Source organism: Zootoca vivipara, chromosome 7 (genome assembly GCF_963506605.1).
Source record: "Zootoca vivipara chromosome 7, rZooViv1.1, whole genome shotgun sequence".
Lineage (NCBI taxonomy): Eukaryota > Metazoa > Chordata > Lepidosauria > Squamata > Lacertidae > Zootoca > Zootoca vivipara.
In genome coordinates this window covers 46,217,609-46,234,917 of record NC_083282.1, presented here as the reverse complement: position 1 = coordinate 46,234,917, position 17,309 = coordinate 46,217,609, and the positions used below count along the sequence as shown (strand labels likewise).

Here is a 17,309-nt window from a genome sequence, read left to right as displayed (position 1 = left end):
AGTAGAATAAACGGGAAGCCTATCAGCGCGGTGCATTGTGGGGACTGGAGTTTCGCCCTCTTCCGATCCGACCAATCATCGCAGCCGGCGAGAGGCGTCAGAGAAACTTGGTCTGGTCACGTGGAGCGTGGTTCCAGTTATTCTGTGGGTCAGGTGATTCCCGGTCGCGTTCGGTCCGTGCTGAGGACTCCCCGCCGCCGCCGCCGCCATGTCCGGGCTCGCGCTGCTGTATTCGGGGCTGGGGCTGACTGCGGCCGCCACCATCACCGGCATCGGTTAGTGCTTTGAACGGGGAGCTGGGAGCGCCGCTGCGAGGGCCAACGCCGCTTTGCCGAACTCCTCCTCTCCCCTCCCTTCGCCGGGGCTGTGTGCGGTTATACGCAAAGGAAATGGCTGAGGGAAATGGCTTGTCGTGGGCATGTGGGAAGCGGGGGGCGCGAGGGAACACATCTGGGGCGCTGGGGTGGGATGCCGCCCTCCAGGCTCAGCGAATGTTTTTGGGTGCTTCCGGATCCGCGGTGCTGCCTTGGCCTACCCTAGTTGGCCCTACAGAGGGGAGACGCGCATCCTCCTGCTTGCGCGAGGAGAGCCGTTTTGTCTTCAGGGGGTGGTCCGGAAGATACTGTACTTGGTTCTCCTTGTCCTTGACCTTCTCATAGGGAAGGTTTCCGGAGGGGCCCGCGCATATGTGGGTTTCCCACGGCAGGCCCACCTCTTGTCGTTCTCCACATCCTTGGTCTCAAAAATAAAAATAGTTTAAGAGACGACTCCAGACTTCCACCATATTGGGCTCGGTGGTGCTCAGTTTGCTTCCTCATCTGTGAAAGCAGCGAAAAGACGAGGGGTGGGGAAAGGCTTTCTTAATGGCTGCTCAGTGCTAGCTGTGAATTTTGATGCTGTGCACACCAATGGCATTTTGATGTCTGAAAGTAGATCAAAAGAAGTGCATTTGGAGGAACTTTCTAAAAGTGCAGTGTTGTTTCCTTTTTTTGCGTGGTGAAGCCTCTTACAAGAGGTTGTAGCCTTGGAATCAGGGGACCTGTGGTAGAGTCTGAAGCTGCTGTCCCTTGGTTACCTTTGGTATCAAAGCAATTGCACTGTAATGGACCCCTTACTAGCTGTGTAAGTGTTTATACATTGACAGGATTACTGGGTCTTAATGTTGATATAAATATTTTCCCTCACCACCAAACATTGGTTTCATTGTTTATCATGGTTTCGTTGTTAACCATCCTAGCATTGGTAAGAAGTTCTGCATGTGCAGATCTATGAATCCACCAATAACCTGGATTCATTCTTGCTGGAGAGATCTTTGCATTTTCTGGTAGTCTCTACATTTGTTCAGGTGATACATTTGTTCTTGGTGAGCCCATGCAGGTATGCCGCATTCTTATTCTAAACAAGGAGCAGTTCGGAAAATCCTCCATCATATGAATTGAATGACATATTTGTTCTTGTGTTGTGTGGTTACAATTTATTGGGAACCAAAAAAGCATTAACACTGTTGGGGAAAACTTGATGAACTATGCAAAGGGTGCTCAGTGGACTCTCTCTCTTTCTTTCTTTCTCCCTCCCCCCCCCCCCCGGTTTGTTTTGTCAACAAGCTTTGGAGCAGTTGTCCTACAACAGTCCTGTCCCAGCTCTCTGGGAGCTGTTGGTGGCTTCAACTGGATTCGCCCAGCTGATTTGGTTAAGACTTCACCAGTCAGGGTTGAGGAATGACAAACAGCAAACTAAGCTCTGACCTTCTGATTCAAACTCAGTTCCTTTAAGGTCATTTTGCCAGTTGGACACAGACCGTGCTTAGAAGCAAAGAGTTTCTTACTGGTTCCTGTTGGGACTAAGCAGTCTGCTCAGGTGTACCACTCTATTCAAACAGTACTCCATTTCCTTTTTTCCTTCTTCCTTATATCTTATTTGCAGCCAGGGTTCTTCTGTCCCCCACCCTTTTTTTTGCTACTTTTCCAGTGGTAAGTGTGACTCTTGGTTCCTCTTTCAGATCAGCATAGATGGGAAGAACAGAACTTCTCCTTTTCTACCCATGATTACTACAGCTGCACCAGGGAGGAAGTTAACATTTTCCTTTCTTTTCAGTAGGATGTGAGCCTCATGGTGGATCTCTGAGTATCGGCCTGTCTTGGCCTCTGTGGACCCTGAACCAAGCATGATTCTGTTATTACTTTGGGACATTCATGCATCTGAGCTAGGGTTTGTCAGACTGGTGGCTGGGGACTGTGGGCAGGAAGGAATGTGCTCCAAGTCATAAGACATCTGTCCCATAATGTGAGAAGCTATTTGACCTATAGATGGGCCACAGAGGTAGAAATACCTTACCCCATCCCAATATATATCTGGAAGGGACAGTGAAGATCTCTTTCCTATAACAGTACTTCAGTGTTCTGCCTCATGACTAAACTTATTGGAGAGGAAGCAGAGCAGAGCACCACTCGAATGAATAAATGATGTATGAAACCGTACTGGGGGGTATCCTGTCATTTGACCTTGGTACTACAGGAAAGAAGCACTGTGATGAATGGAGGTTTATTCTCTGTGCTGTCTCTTCTTTTTTATGGTAGCTTTGGGTAACTGTTATTGCAAAACATTGACTTAACTTCTCAGATGTGATTGAATGATTAATAACTTTGAAGAGTCTTAAAGGTTTTGGATCTTAACCTTTAGGATCACAATCTTAAATGTGAAGGATTTACTGAAAAATTATTCTCTATAGATTTTATGCTCGAAACACCGTTACATTTTTCTTTTTTAATCATTGTTAAACGATTAATAAGATCAGTTGTACAGGCCAATTCTCAAAGCATCAGCTGAATCATGGCTTCACTGGTCAGTTTGCTGTTGTGCCAACTCTACTTTGTGTAATAAACTACACTTAACTTGGTTTTCCATAGTGTCCGCTAACAATTTTGGGACTTTGTATGGGTTGTCTGTGTGTGTGGGAGTTAATTTTCCCCAAGAATTCTTGTAGCTTTAAAACCTTTTACATGCACTGCGTACAAGGGTGTCACTCATGTCTTCTGGCAGGATGATGAACCATTTGGTCTTGAACTTACAGAGGTAGGCTAGACAATGAATATTTCCAAAGTTTGTGTTGCTTTTTATACTACCTGATCCAAATTTTAAGAGGGCTCCTGTACCTCTAGGAGTTTTACAGAAAGTAGTGTATTTTCATCAATTGCTGCAGCACTGCATTGGGTAAAACAACTCTGAAAAAATGCTACCAGTATCCCGAAATAATGCATTCCAAAATAGGATTTGGCCTGAAAGAGGTAGTTTGCTTTGTTTGCAATTGCATATTCCATCCTTGCTATGTGTTATATACTTGTAATAGAAAGCAAGGAGGGGAAAAGTGAATGACTACTACCGCAAGGGTAAAAAACATTAATTGTGACACTTCAAGCAAGAGAAAAATCTGGAGCTGGTCCTATTGGAAGTAACATATCAAGATCAGCATTGTAGATCTGAAAAGTAGAGACCAGATCTCTGGGTGGGAATCTTTAGCCCACTTCCTGTTAGGCCTCACAGGAATTTTCTCCCCTTCTGAAAGTATAGAAAGAGACTCTCCAGTCTACTAAGTGTATTCTCTACTGCTTACAGTACAAATTGATTTGGAATATAGAGAGGTATTGTCCTAGCCAGTATCCACGGAGAAAGCAGTGAACAAATTCACATAAGGACAGGAAGCTTCTTTTGCCAGCTTACTTCACACTTTTCTTTGAAGAAAAGTAGAGGTGTCCTTAGGGTTCATTTTTGGCCCTTGGGTTCTCCTGCAGTATGTAAAGAAGATCCTTGAAGCAGTGTCAGTAAACTACTGTTCAGCTGTGCTTTGTCTTATTGTGCCTTTCGATTCCTGTATTCCTCCATTGTTGGGATACAGCCTTCAGATACCGGATTGCTGACTTCAAAGTTCACATTGTCCACTGTTTCTGAATGATGCTGTTGTAGTACATAAGGGTAGATAGAATTACTGATAGGTTTTCCTACCATGTTTTAAAGACTTGGAATGGATTACAAGAACCCCTCTTTTTTAGTAGGGTTCTTGCACTCAGTGGGATATGCAGAGCCTCCCCTTTCCCTGCACGCCCGCCAGCTGCGACCGGGCAACTATATGGCTGGCGGGCATGCAGCTTCCCTTCCAAGCCTCTGCATCTGCTAAAGACAGCCCTGCTCCCAGTCCGTTGTCCTCCTGCTTCCTGGCAAAAGGCGGCGTGCAGCCTTGTCGGGCTGCCTTCTCGGGCGCCCCGACACCAGAGAGCATGTCCACCAGCAGGTTTTCCTGCTTGATTGCCGCCACCATGCCAGGGATCGGGGTGGTGGGGGAGGGAGGCAGGGGACACTTTCCACTGCTCGCTCCTGGTTTTGGTGTGGGTTTGTGGGTTTCCCCCTTTCCTCTCTTTCTCCCCCCTCTCCCCAAGTGCACATACACAAACACACACACCCGACCCCGACTCCTGCTCCTCCTCCGGCTGGTTTGTGCCAGCCCCCTCTCTCCCCTCCTGCAATGTTTCCCTGGAGCGGCTGGGATGGGGAAGATGCAGGAAAAAAGGAAAGGATTTCACATTTTGAGGAAAGAGAGGAGAAGGAACAGGGAGAATGCAGGAGAAGCAGCACGCGAGGCTGCAATCTTACACCTGCTTACTTGGGAGTAGGTCCAGTTGTTCCACCCCTAAAAAAAAAAGGTCAACAACTCTGGGAAATGGGGGGGGGGGATCTTTGCACCACAGCGCCAGATATGCTTAAGACAGGGATATACCAAGGTTGCCCACCATCCCTAGGATGTTTTAATTAATGCTGCTTAGCATGAAGCCATTGATAAGGAGAATTTTGAGGTAATATTTGCCAGATTTAAAATTTACTTGTAAATCAGTATGCATTAAAATATAGCTTTGATATAATATAATAAAAAGATAACTATATTTTATGCAATAAATTATTATAACCAGAGAAAAAGCTTTAATTTATGCTAGTTTGTCTAATTTTCTACATTACCAAAAGGGGACCATAAGTTCTCAAATTGTCCCATTTCTTTGTCTACTTTTGCTTAATTGTACTATTTCTCTTTAATTTTGTTACTGTAGCAAAATACCAAATTCTATCAAACCATTCTCATTCTGTTGAAATGATTGGAATATACCATTTCACTTCCAAAATATATATTTTGGCAGCAGCTAATAAAACCCAAATAAATTTCCATGTTCTGATCTCACATATTCCTTAGGATATTCCAGAAAAATTATTAGCAGATTTATAAGTATGTGATATGCAATTATAATTATATAAAAGCATCTAGTGGTCTTTCCCACCAAAGTCCTAATTTTGTTGCGTGTCCATCAGACATTAATATAACCCACAACTGTTTCCCCACATATCCAACATATTCCACTAACACCTTGTTATGTCTTTGGTTATATGTTTGGTGAATGTTTGAATATAATTTGATGTTTGTGGTATCTTTTATTTAAAAAAATATTAAACTGAATATAATCTGGAGCTTTGGGCAGGGATGTTTTTGACATAACACCAAGCTGTTTTTGTTGTTGTCTAAATGAACAGGTGCTACTATTTTGGTTTTAGTTACTATTGACACATTTTGGTGGAGTGGATGGTTAAACAAACTAGATTTGAATTTAGGCAAGTTGAAGATCGTTCTGGTAGATAGTTCTGGACTGGTAGCAGCCCTACCAGTATTAGATAGGAGTGACAGTCACTGCATCAAACTAGTTAGGTGTCTAGAAGTACCCTTAAACCCCGTCTTATTTTTTGACAGGCAGGTTTGGGGGTTTCCAGGAGCACCTTTAATCAACTACATCTATTGTGTAGCTGTGTAGCTTTCTAGAGAGGAAGGCTCTAGCTATGCTTTTTGATATTTTGTGACCAGTACTTTAGTGTGGATCTTCCGGAAATGTTTGAATTAGATACCTTTCTGGGAAACTTTCTTATGCTATTAGGCTAATTCACACAGTAGATAATTCAGTTTGTGTTGGAAACTTTTATTACACTCCCAATTTAGCATGTTCATTTTTCTAATATTTTGTAAACAAAGCAAAAAAACTTGGGCATTGGCAAGCTTGCCTGTGTTTGCAGTTGGCATCCAACTTACAAAATGGAATGGGGGAGGAATTCGTCAGAAAAATAAATCACTGATAAATTTTCCATTCCATATATCTTGATTTGTAAGTGCTGGGTTTGACTACCTTTTGTAAGCAAGACTGCAAAGTACAGTTAATACAAAATGCCACCTCTTTCAAAATGGCATCACGTTATATCTTATGCTAACTCTCTCAGTGTTGGTGGCATGGCTTGGCTATGAAGGATGCTATACCACACTCCCCTCTTCTCCAACCTTCACTTGGGTTGCCCCAAAAGAAGACTTTGCCTTCATAGAGCCCCGTTCCCCCCCCCCTTGTGCATAGTCTATTAACCTGAACAACATACAGATTTGAATATTTTCTGCTCCTAGTTCTTACCTAAATGTCAGGAAGAGTGTATCTCTCCCAGGGTGTGGGGTTTATATGTTGCTTTCAAAGCCTGCATGTGCAGGGAAAGGCAGCAGGCTGTCGGCTCCTGGTGCCGATTTTCTCTAAGTTCAGAGTCTTCTACTGAGTGAAGGGTCTGGAGCTGGCAGTGCCTGGGGCTTAAAGCTGTTGCTTGGAGCAGGCTGCACACCTATGAGCAGATAGGCTTCTGCTCACGGGGATGTGAATATGACCCTGAAGAGCTCTGAGCCATTGAATAGAGTCTCCAGTTTCCTGACCCACTTTCTTCTGCTTCCCCATACATGGTTAATTCTACCAGACTTGTTTTTGGGTGGTGTATTATATCTACAATGTCTACTGATAGGGACTTCACACCCTCCGTTGAACTGCCTTGTTGTCTAACACTTCTTAATGTCAACACTATTTTTTAAAATTAGATTGAAGGGTCACCTACTTGCATTATCTCTTTAATTATTCTCCATGGGAGCCTGCCTATCCTTTCTTCCCCAGTTCTGTGGCTCACTTGTTCTCTGTCCTGCCCCATGATGCTCTGTTTCTGTAGCCTTGCTCTTTCTTTCTCAGCTCCTTCCCAAATCTGTGTCTGTCTTTGTCTTTTTTCAAATTGTCAGGCTCATAGTAGGGTAGTTCTGCCTGGACCTCACAAGTGGAACATTTGCATCCTGTGACTGTCCCATCATATTCTATTCATATATCCTGAAATACAGTTCCCATCATCATGTCATTGACTCATATTCTTCCACACTGCTTCTCAGTCTGAGGTTGTGCATGTGATTTCCCCTTCTTGTCTGTAGTATCTGATGCTGCTAACTTTTTCACAGCTGGTTTTCTTCCCCATGCATGTTCTTCATCTGGCCCAGCGGTAAGCAAACTTTTTAAGCAGGGGGCCGGTCCACTCTCCCTCAGACCTTGTGGGGGGGATGGACTATATTTTGGAGGAAAAAAATGAATGAATTCCTATGCCTCACAAGTAACCCAGAGATGCATTTTAAATAAAAGCACACATTCTACTCATGTAAAAACACCAGGCAGGCCCCACAAATAATCCAGAGATGCATTTTAAATAAAAGGACACATTCTACTCATGCTGATTCCCGGACTGTCCGTGGGCCAGATTTAGAAAGTGATTGGGCCGGATCCGGCCCCCGGGCCTTAGTTTGCCTACCCATGACCTGGCCCTTTAAAAGGAGGAAATGGTTTTTGGATGAAAAAAGGCCCCTAGAGCCAGGATTGCCTTGGATGTGAAGATACAGCATTCTTGCTTATCTAAGAATGAAAGCTGCTGGGGAGCCTTTTGGTATTGTTAATAATAACAACAACATTTCATTTATCAGTCACTTTATGCAATAAAAAGTCTCAAAGCAGCTTGACAAAGTAAATTACAACACATAAAAACCATTTAAAGCCAGAAAAGTTTAAAACTGTGAGAATATATAGTACATAAAATGCACATTCATCAACAAATGAATAAGGACCAAATCCTACCCACCCCACTAAAAGATGGGCACCACCATAGGAGGCAACATGAATTAACCAAAGGTCTTGGCTTGCTGCACCTAAAAACTGACAAAGATGGTGAAAGGCGCATCTCCCTAAAAAGAGCATCCCACAGGTGAGGCGGTTGGGAACATCACAGAAAAGAGTGACCAATTATACAAAGACTTCATGAATAACTTTGCTTATTTGGGTTGGTCACGAGTAGTGTCACAGATGGATGTGCTTCAGACTGCAGTAATTACCGTAGATAACGTTTTTCATAGCAATGCCTATTAGGGCTACCACAAAGGGGCCATGCCCTTCCAGTTAGCTGTGTGAACATAGGCATGTTATTTTTTATACATAAACATAATATTTTAATGAATATTAAACTTCATTTATACCTACAGAAAAATTAGGGTGGGGGCAGAAAAGCGTTTCCATTACTGCACACAGTAAAATCAGCAAATCTATAGATTTATAGATTCATTAAGCATTATATTAAATCGCGCTGCTCTGTACCGGTATTTATTTTAGAAATTACATTGTTTCTCCTGAAAGCCAACATTTTGGCTAGATAAGATGGTTCCCAGACTGTCACTGATCCTTCCCTGATGATATAGCTTGTTTGGCATAAATCAACTTTGCAGCAACCAATAAATTTGAAATCGGCTCATGCAATCTTTCACAAATTCTTCTGTTACATAATTCATAAGAGGGAGGATCAAATGGCAGCTACATTTCATTTTATCAGTTAGCATTTCCCAAATTCTCTAGTTCTTATACAATTCCACTACCTGCAGAGAAAATGTTTTTTCTTGATGCTAAAAAGTCCCCAGTATTTGCTTTACACATTTCTGTGCCACTGAGTTGCCATGTTATAGCAGTTTCCCCTTAAATTCAAGCACAATGAAAACATTCACCTTTTCGTAAATAAAAATGGCTGCATTTCCACAGAATTTTTGTAAGTTTCTTTTTCAGTTTGTCATAAAATAATTTGACTATATGCACTAATGGAAGATGATACAAGGGTGGTTGGTTTTTTTTAACCTGAGTTCACAGCCATTTTTTTTACATCATTATCTCTCTGAACATTGCATTTTCTTTTTGTAGAGTCAAATTATGAATATAGGGATAAAAGGCCATATTATTTGCCTCCAAGATACCTGTGACGTCTTTCTAGGCAATCATAAGAGATCTACCTTATACTTTTCCAGTAAACTGAAATTTCCTAAATATTGATCAAGATAAAGATCTAAATCACTTGTTACCCAAGCTGCTTTTTGGATTCTGGGCTTAAACATAGACAAAAATACATTAATGATAGGTGGAATGACTGCATCACTCTTTCGGGTTTTTCTACAACTGCCAATTGTGCCATTAGGAAGCTTCCATCATAGCTACATAGAACATCCTGCCCATACATTGATGGCTGTTTGACTGAGCCTGGCTTCTGCACGGCGCTGGCAGAAGTCCAAAGTGATTGTTTGAGATCCAAAGTGTTGTATTCCTATGTGGGTCAGTGCTGCAGCACTCAGAAGATAAAGAATGAGGTGGTCATTATGGTACCCCAAACGTTATTTTTGCATTACTGACTGGAGATTATGAGAACTGGAGTTGTGTAGCATCTAGAGGATGCTCACATTGGCTACCCTGGAACAGAGAGGGGCAAGACTTCCTGTTAGTGCTTAAAGGGTTTTAAAAGTTTGCTGGTAGGAATAGCGGGTCCTTTTCTAGCACTGTTCCTTATTTCTAGTATGTAGTGAACTTTTGGGTCTTGTTAAACAAAGGACAACAGAAAGGAATGAGTGATAGTTTCCCCATGAAAGAGGTGATTTGGAAAGGGGCACTTTGTGGTCTAAGCTGTATGAAGACTATATAAAACCCACCGCCTTTCTGCTCTCCCTGTGTGGGGTTCCGTACCTGTGGCAAGGTGTGAACATCACAGATTGGGCTTTGAGGAGACCAAGACAAAAGACAGAATCATTCTGTGTTTCTCTTGTTTTTCAGGGATCTGCTACACAATATTTGATCTTGGCTTCCGTTTCGATATAGCATGGTAAGATGACACTTTTTCCTAGAGGCTGAGGTTAGAGTAGCATGGGGAACCGTGGCTTATTGGTGTTTTCAGCAATATATTGGGGGAAGAGAGCATGAGGAAAAGCAGTAATTTGCCTTCGGCTTTTCTTTTCCATGTGCGTGAATTACTAAAAGCCCAACAGTGCTCTGCTCTGAGGAGTGGTAGGCAGGCAGAGCTTTGCATGGTTGCTTCCACAGGCAGGCCGTCTCTCCTCCCCCCCCCCACTTCCCCCTTTGGTTGACAACAGTATTGATGGCAGTGTCCCATTTCACTAGTCGATGCTGCTAATTGCCTCATTTTGCCTGCAGGTCAACTGGCTGCCTCTCCTCTTCCCCTGCAAGCCACTTGTCCCTGCGCTTAGCTAGGTTACAGGCCCTGTGCTGCTTAGATTCTGTTGGCACATCCGCCCACGCATCTTGAAACATTTTTTGGAGCATTTTTTTCTGTGTTCCTGGACTATTGCTTGGGCCTGAAAATGGATGCTTCTCCATGCACCCACCAGTCTTAATGGCATAGGATTAGTAATCTTGAGGACTTGCCGTGACCCATATCCTACTTTGCTAGTTCTAGAGCTGACTGAAGAGTGCTGTATTGAACAGCATCTTAAGCAAGTCTCTAGCTCACCCTGCTTTCATGGACCTCCTTTCCTACTGTTGTTTGGGCTCAGCACAGCGTTTCTACAGTGTTATTTTATAGCCCAAACTATAACAAATAACGTTGGGATGCGAGGATCAGAAGGTTGGTGAGCTCCCGTTGTTCGGTCCCTGCTCCTGCCAACCTAGCAGTTCGAAAGCACGTCAAAGTGCAAGTAGATAAATAGGTATCGCTCCAAGCGGGAAGGTAAACGGCGTTTCCGTGTGCTTCTCTGGTTGGCCAGAAGCGGCTTTGTCATGCTGGCCACATGACCTGGAAGCTGTACGCCAGCTCCATCGGCCAATAACGCGAGATGAGCACCACAACCCTAGAGTCGGTCACCACTGGACCTAATGGTCAGGGGTCCCTTTACCTTTACCTATAACAAATAACACCTTTCCTAATGGGTTGTGAAGTCTCCTAGTTACTGTTGAAGAGGCAAGGCCCTCTGGCTGCCACCCTGGGCAGCAGATGTTAGTTCTCTTTTACCACTTACCAATTGTGCAGGATGGGTAGACTGACCTGACCAAGTTCTGTCCAGAAATGGGATGGATTGGTTTGACTAGGGCTGTTTCTTCCCTGCGGGAGCTATGACTTGATGCTATGATGGAGAAAGGAATAGAGTATTCATAAGGTAATTCCTCTATGTACAGGTTCCTGACAGAGACTTCGCCGTACTTGTGGTCCAACCTGGGCATTGGGCTGGCCATCTCATTGTCAGTGGTGGGTGCTGCCTGGTGAGTACTTCATCTCTCCCAGCCCCATGCAATCTGTTAATGGACATCATTCCTTAGCCAATACTGCTGAGCCCTACTTTGGGCTTCCATTTTTCAGGGTTAGTCCCAAGGCAGTCTGAGGGCACATCATGCAACCACCTCACCGAAGGTCTGTGTCTGGTCGGTGCCTGGAGGGAGATCCCCAAACTCTGCCTGGACCCTGGGATTGTCACCTGAGACCATTTTCTGCCTGATGCATCAAAGGCAGGCTCAGAGAGTGGCGATGAGAGAACAGGCCTTTTCTGTAGCTCCCCAACTATGGAGTGTGGCAGCAATTCTGTCATAGTTCAAGTACCGGACAGATACAATTTTGTTTCCCTGGGCATTTGGGAAGCACCAATGATTGGATATTCCCCTTACTCTGTCTGCATTTTTAATATGCTTATGTGTTTTCATTACTGTATTCTATTAATTATGTAAATCACCCTGGGACTTTTGGGATTCAATAAACCTCACCTAGCTTCACGTACACCACCCTGACTTCTATGATGGAAGAAAATCAGGATATAAGTGTACTTAAATAAATGTAGTGCTGGGCATTAATGAATAAATAAAATGATTTTGGCAGGGTGCAATCTAAGCAAGCTGTTCCTCCCCTTTGCTGCCTATCGAGTACCACTCCTCTAACTGCTTCTGTAACTTTTTTTTTCAGGGGCATTTACATTACTGGATCCAGTATCCTTGGCGGTGGTGTCAAAGCACCTAGAATCAAAACAAAAAATCTGGTCAGGTGAGAGGACCCCCTTGTTCAGCATATATTCCACAGGTCTATAGGTACTGCAAAAGTCCAAAAGCTCACTTGACCATCCTTGATATGCCTTGTTTCCTGCTGCACATATTTTTTAAAATTGTACATCCCTGAATTGGCTTCTATGTACCCTAAAATCCTTGTGAGAGCTAGGCATTGAGTTTGATCCAGAACAGGTGTGGGGACCCTCAATGCTTGCAGGGCAAAAGATGGAACTGGGCACAGCAAAATACAAAGAAAAAAGCAAATAAATAAAATTCCCTCTAGTGCAGTACATTACCTGTTCCTCACCCCTGGCTTAATGGGTGGAATGTGAGAATAGGGGTGTGAGCACCTTGTGGAAGGATCTGCATTGGGCCAGGCTTTGCCTGTGCTCAGAAACACTCTGCCTTAAGTGTCAAGCAAAGACTTTAAACAAATAAATTGGCTTTCCTTTTGGGGGAACAAGGTGTGCTCTGAAACTTGCTGCTTCCTTGGTTGCCTGGTCCTTCTCAGGCTGCTGCCTCATCTGCAAGGTTACCACCTCATTCCTAGCTATCCAGGGGAAGGAAGGAGGTGGTTGGGAAGCCAATGAGGTTGCCCAGTGGTAGATGTGTCATTGGAGGCCAGCCCATTCCTCCCTCTCTCGTTCCCTGGTCCCATGCCCTCATTGTCACCCTTGAGAAGTTGCAGCTGCTAATCTGTGTTTTCTCCTGGCAGCATCATCTTTTGTGAAGCTGTGGCCATCTATGGAATCATCATGGCCATCGTCATCACCAACATGGCTGAGGTAATGTATGGGAGGGACACGGTTGTGTGCCAAGTCTAGATCTTGGCCATGCTCCAGGGTGTCTTGATTTGAAGGGAGCTGAGCTGTTGCCAAATGGAGGAGGGCAAAGAAGGTAATCAGCGAGGTATTGATGGAGTCCAGGCAACTGTGGAGCCAAGTGCTATGCTGGGTAGAAGCCCAGTTGCAGGAGGCAATCCTGGCTCATGCCTTTGAGCAAAAGTTTTCTATCCTTGTAGGGGAGAACAAGACCTGACTAATTGCTCTTGAAGCAGGGGCTAGTATTGACGCAGAGCAATAGGGAGAAAGAGGAGTTACTTTCACCTGGGATAAATCCCACTACGGTACTGAGCCATAGATTGCCCAAGATCTTGGAGCAAGGTTAACCTGCCTCTGGCAAATGTTTAGGGTTATGAGGAATGAGGCACCTCGGTGGGCCGCAGTCCTCTCAGCTCCCTCTTCCCCTGCTGTAATTCTGAAAAGGGTATGAGTTTCTTTCAACTCAAGTCTGGATAGTTCCTATCTACAGTGACGTGCCTTAATGCCACATCTAATGTCTTTGTCAGCAAATGTCTTTTGCTTATTAAAATCCTTCCTTTCCTTATAGCAATTTTCGGGCAGAACCCCTCAGGAGATTGGCTCCCGGAACTACCATGCAGGTAGGCTGGGTTTGTGGGGACTGGGGATAGGCAGGCAGAATGGTTCTTGCCCTTGCGATATCATCAGATGCCCCTTGTTACGTAGGAGACTTAGGAAGCTGCCTTATAGCAAGTCAGCCCATTGGTCCATCAAGGCCAGTGTTCACGACACTGACTGGCAGCAGCTCCTCAGGGGCTGCCAGCCCTACTTAGATGCACCAGAGATTGAACCTGGAACCTGCTCTACCTCTGAGCTGCAGCCTCAGAGGTTTAACCCACAGCGCCACCCGCATCCCTCTGCTTAGGTAGTGTTACTGTAACCACTCTTTGCTTTGCTACATTTCCCCTGAGTGAGTCAGGAGCACCTTTAAACTTTGTAAATCTGAACACAGTAGTCTGGTTCATGATTAAGGTGTGGCGAGGGAGGGTGACAGGGAAAGCTTTCTCCAATAAATAAGGAGCCCTTGCACCAGAGTTGCACTAAATTCCTAAGGACTGGTTTAATTTATTTGTGGATTAACAGGTTTGCATATAGAAAACAAGGGTTAATATACATAACATGCCCCTTCTCTTCATAAGCAAGGACAGAAGGAAAAATCAGTTTGTGTGTGAGTTGGGGGGGGGATTGTTACAATTTCTAGTTACCTCATTTCCATCTGCAGATAATTTCAGGCCTAGCACAGCTATATGCATAACAAGGGCAGGCTTAGAAGAAAACATAAGGGCCTTCATCCTAACAGTCAGTCTCAGAGGCCAGTCTGTCAGGCCTGCAATGATCACCAACTGAAAATATAACTGGTTGCCGCCCATTCCTAATCCTCTTTCCTCCCATAGGTTACTCCATGTTTGGGGCAGGCTTGACTGTGGGCCTGTCCAATCTCTTCTGTGGTATATGTGTGGGCATTGTGGGCAGTGGTGCAGCATTGGCAGATGCCCAGAATGCCAGCCTCTTTGTCAAGATTCTCATCGTGGAAATCTTCGGCAGTGCCATCGGACTCTTTGGAGTCATTGTGGCTATCCTGCAGGTGAGTCCCTCCAGCCTTGCTATCCCCAGACAGTCTTGCCCATTCCCACCTCCTAAGCAGAGGTAGAAGGAAAAAATTAGAGAGGATGGAGGTTTGGAAATGCCAGTAGTCATGCCTAGACTGCTCTCTTCAGATTAGAGAAACAAAAAAGAATTTCAAAACTAATTTGCTCCTTCAAAATGGGCTCTCATCTACTCTTAAGTTGTGTTACACCCAGTATTTATTGGTTCGGTTGGTTCGGTAGTTATCTCGCGGTGCTGGTGTTGCTTTAAGGAACCCCCAAGCCAACCCTGCTTCAGGGCAAGGAAGAGGCAAGGTCTTTAATGGGTGTGTGTGGCTCAACCTTGAGCCTTCTTCAATGATAAGAAGCTTCCAGGGCACATAAGATCCACTATGGCTCTGCCTCTTCAGCTTCCCCCTCCACAACTATTGCCCCTAACTTTTGTCTGCTGCTCTGTGCACCTGCCCTATTTCAGCCATATTTCCTCATGATCATGTACAGGTGGATGCATTTGCAGTGTTAAAAGGCTACTACATGTGGCGAATATGATAGCATGCCCAGCTTGGATTTCACAGTCCATAATCGGTAGTTAATGGTTTACTGTGAAGGCACAGAAGGCTCCCAATTTGCTCCTCCCTTCTAGTCAGCAGGAGCAACAAATCACCATTCCTGGCCTGGGGGTTGCTGTTTGTTTCACTCCTAACACTCTTGAGCCAAGAAAAAAATCCAGCACTATTCCTGGCGATATTGGGGGTACGTAGGGGAGCTTAATTCATGGCGCATGTGTTTTCTTACCTTCTCTCCTTTTTGTCTTTTGCAGGTGTCTAAAGTGAAAATGGGCGACTAAGCCCTTTGCCACCAGCCTGTCTGCCAGCTGCAGACTCTGTACATATTTATTTAATGTCTTCTGTTGGCTTGGGATGGAGCTTGGTGTATAAATTCATTCCCGTGATCTTCCCCTGCGAGGCCGTGGAAGAACCTGACCAATTGATGTGTGTGTGAGAAAGAATCTGTCCTCCTTTCCTTCCATCTTTTCCTGCTCCACTTCCCCTGAAGAAAGGGGCTGGATGGACCTAGGAGAAGGAGCCTAGAGTCCTCCAGCCCTTGCACTCTTTGTGGCAATCACTGCCAACAGCAATGCCATGTTCTGTGAAATAAACTCATCCGTGTCCCAAGTAGTTTCCCTTCCTTGTGCGCCCTGTGCTGCTGTACCCTTCCTGCTACCCCAGCTCCTGCTGCCTCTGACAGTCCACATTTTCTGGAACAGCCAGTGGTACTGGCTGAAGCTTTGGCTCTGCAGGCTATGGGAGGTGCCCTCCTAGGCACATCTGTTCCATACTGAAGGGGTGCATAGGAGCTAAAAGTTGTGATTTTTTTGAGTTCCCTGAAACTTCACAAATGATTGGTTAATTAAAATAAATTATGGGAAATGTCTTGTACTGTGATTAATAGTTGCTGTTTCTCTGTAGTGTGCCCACTGTTCATCAAACTGCTCACTTTAGGGGTGGGCAAACTTCAGGCTTATCTGATTGTCTTTGTTTTTTTAACTGGAATCCAAAATCTACTAACCAGGAGCAAAATATAGATTTTTTTTTTAAAAGAAGGGGTTCCTCTGAGCCCATTTTGAATCCTAGGAACTGGTTTTTAGTAGTAGAACGGAGCTCATAGTCCATTTGCCCAATTCTTCTCCTGCATAACTTTCATCATTTCAGCGGCCAAATTTAGATGGGAAAGGTCATTTTGTCATTTCTTTTAGACAACTGATAGTTGAAAAGCCTTGCTGATTGACTGCAAATCACTCAGAGGTTTGATAGAGCCTGTGAGGTAGGTGCAAATGCTGTAACTGGCCCAAGGTCACCCAGTGAGCTTCATGACTTGAGTGGGGATTTGAACCCTGATGTTTTGAAGTGTTGTAAACTTTTTTTCTTTATAAAAATATATTTATGGTATAGAAATGAAATTAATCATCATCAACATCATCCCTGAGAAAGAAAATGAAACCTGGACTTTCCATTGTGGCAACCGCAACCTAGATTTAAATTACTATTTAGCGATTAGCTTATATATCTGAGTTTCTAACACTGGTCCTCCATGTGTTGGAGGTTCCCTCTCCCAAGGTAAAGAGTATTTTTGCTACCTCTTCCTAGGGCATAGCTGCCAAGTTATCCCTTTTTTTAAGGGATTTTCCCTTATGCTGAATAGGCTTCCTCACGAGAAAAGGGAAAACTTGGCAGCTATGTCCTAGGGGTGGGTAGTTTTGCAGTCCTAGGATCATGAAGCTTATTTACAAAACTGTATTTGTATCCTATCTTGGGAGTTGCCAGAGGCAGTTTTCAGTTACAGCAAAACTTAACTGAAAATTAGAAGCCAGAGAGTCACATTGCAGAAGGGGAAACACTTCTTATGGTAGGATGAATCTAAAGATCTTACAGCTTAAGTCCTGAGCAGGATTTGCCATCTGTAATCCAATGCCATGCCTGCCTTACCTGGTACAAGGGTGGGATGAAAGAGCTGGAGTCCAGGCAGCAAAATTTGTTATTTTCCCTGCAAAGTTTAGATAGTCAAATGGGGGGGGGGGGTATTGTGATATATTCTTATTTTAAGGAATATATAAAAAAGAAAACTGATTCTGTTTGTTCGTTATTTCATTATTTACA

At 44.2% G+C, this 17,309-nt stretch overlaps 1 protein-coding gene across 1 annotated transcript; it reads left to right on the top strand.

Annotated features, from left to right (window-relative positions):
• The first annotated feature begins 118 nt into the window (after nucleotides 1-118).
• Nucleotides 119-16,245, top strand: ATP6V0B (ATPase H+ transporting V0 subunit b). Its single transcript, XM_035124380.2, has 8 exons — nucleotides 119-275; nucleotides 9,996-10,044; nucleotides 11,352-11,435; nucleotides 12,127-12,204; nucleotides 12,922-12,991; nucleotides 13,596-13,647; nucleotides 14,461-14,651; nucleotides 15,473-16,245. Exons 1-8 carry the CDS (start codon nucleotides 209-211, stop codon nucleotides 15,497-15,499), a joined length of 618 nt encoding a protein of 205 aa, XP_034980271.1. The 5' UTR covers nucleotides 119-208; the 3' UTR covers nucleotides 15,500-16,245.
• Nucleotides 16,246-17,309: the final 1,064 nt, after the last annotated feature.

Excerpts from the sequence above, each read along its gene's own strand:
- ATP6V0B (XM_035124380.2), top strand. The coding sequence starts at position 209 with ATGTCCGGGCTCGCGCTGCTGTATTCGGGGCTGGGGCTGACTGCGGCC. Across the intron at positions 10,045-11,351 it reads TTCCGTTTCGATATAGCATG|GTTCCTGACAGAGACTTCGC; the intron begins GTAAGATGACAC and ends CTCTATGTACAG. Across the intron at positions 14,652-15,472 it reads TCATTGTGGCTATCCTGCAG|GTGTCTAAAGTGAAAATGGG; the intron begins GTGAGTCCCTCC and ends TGTCTTTTGCAG.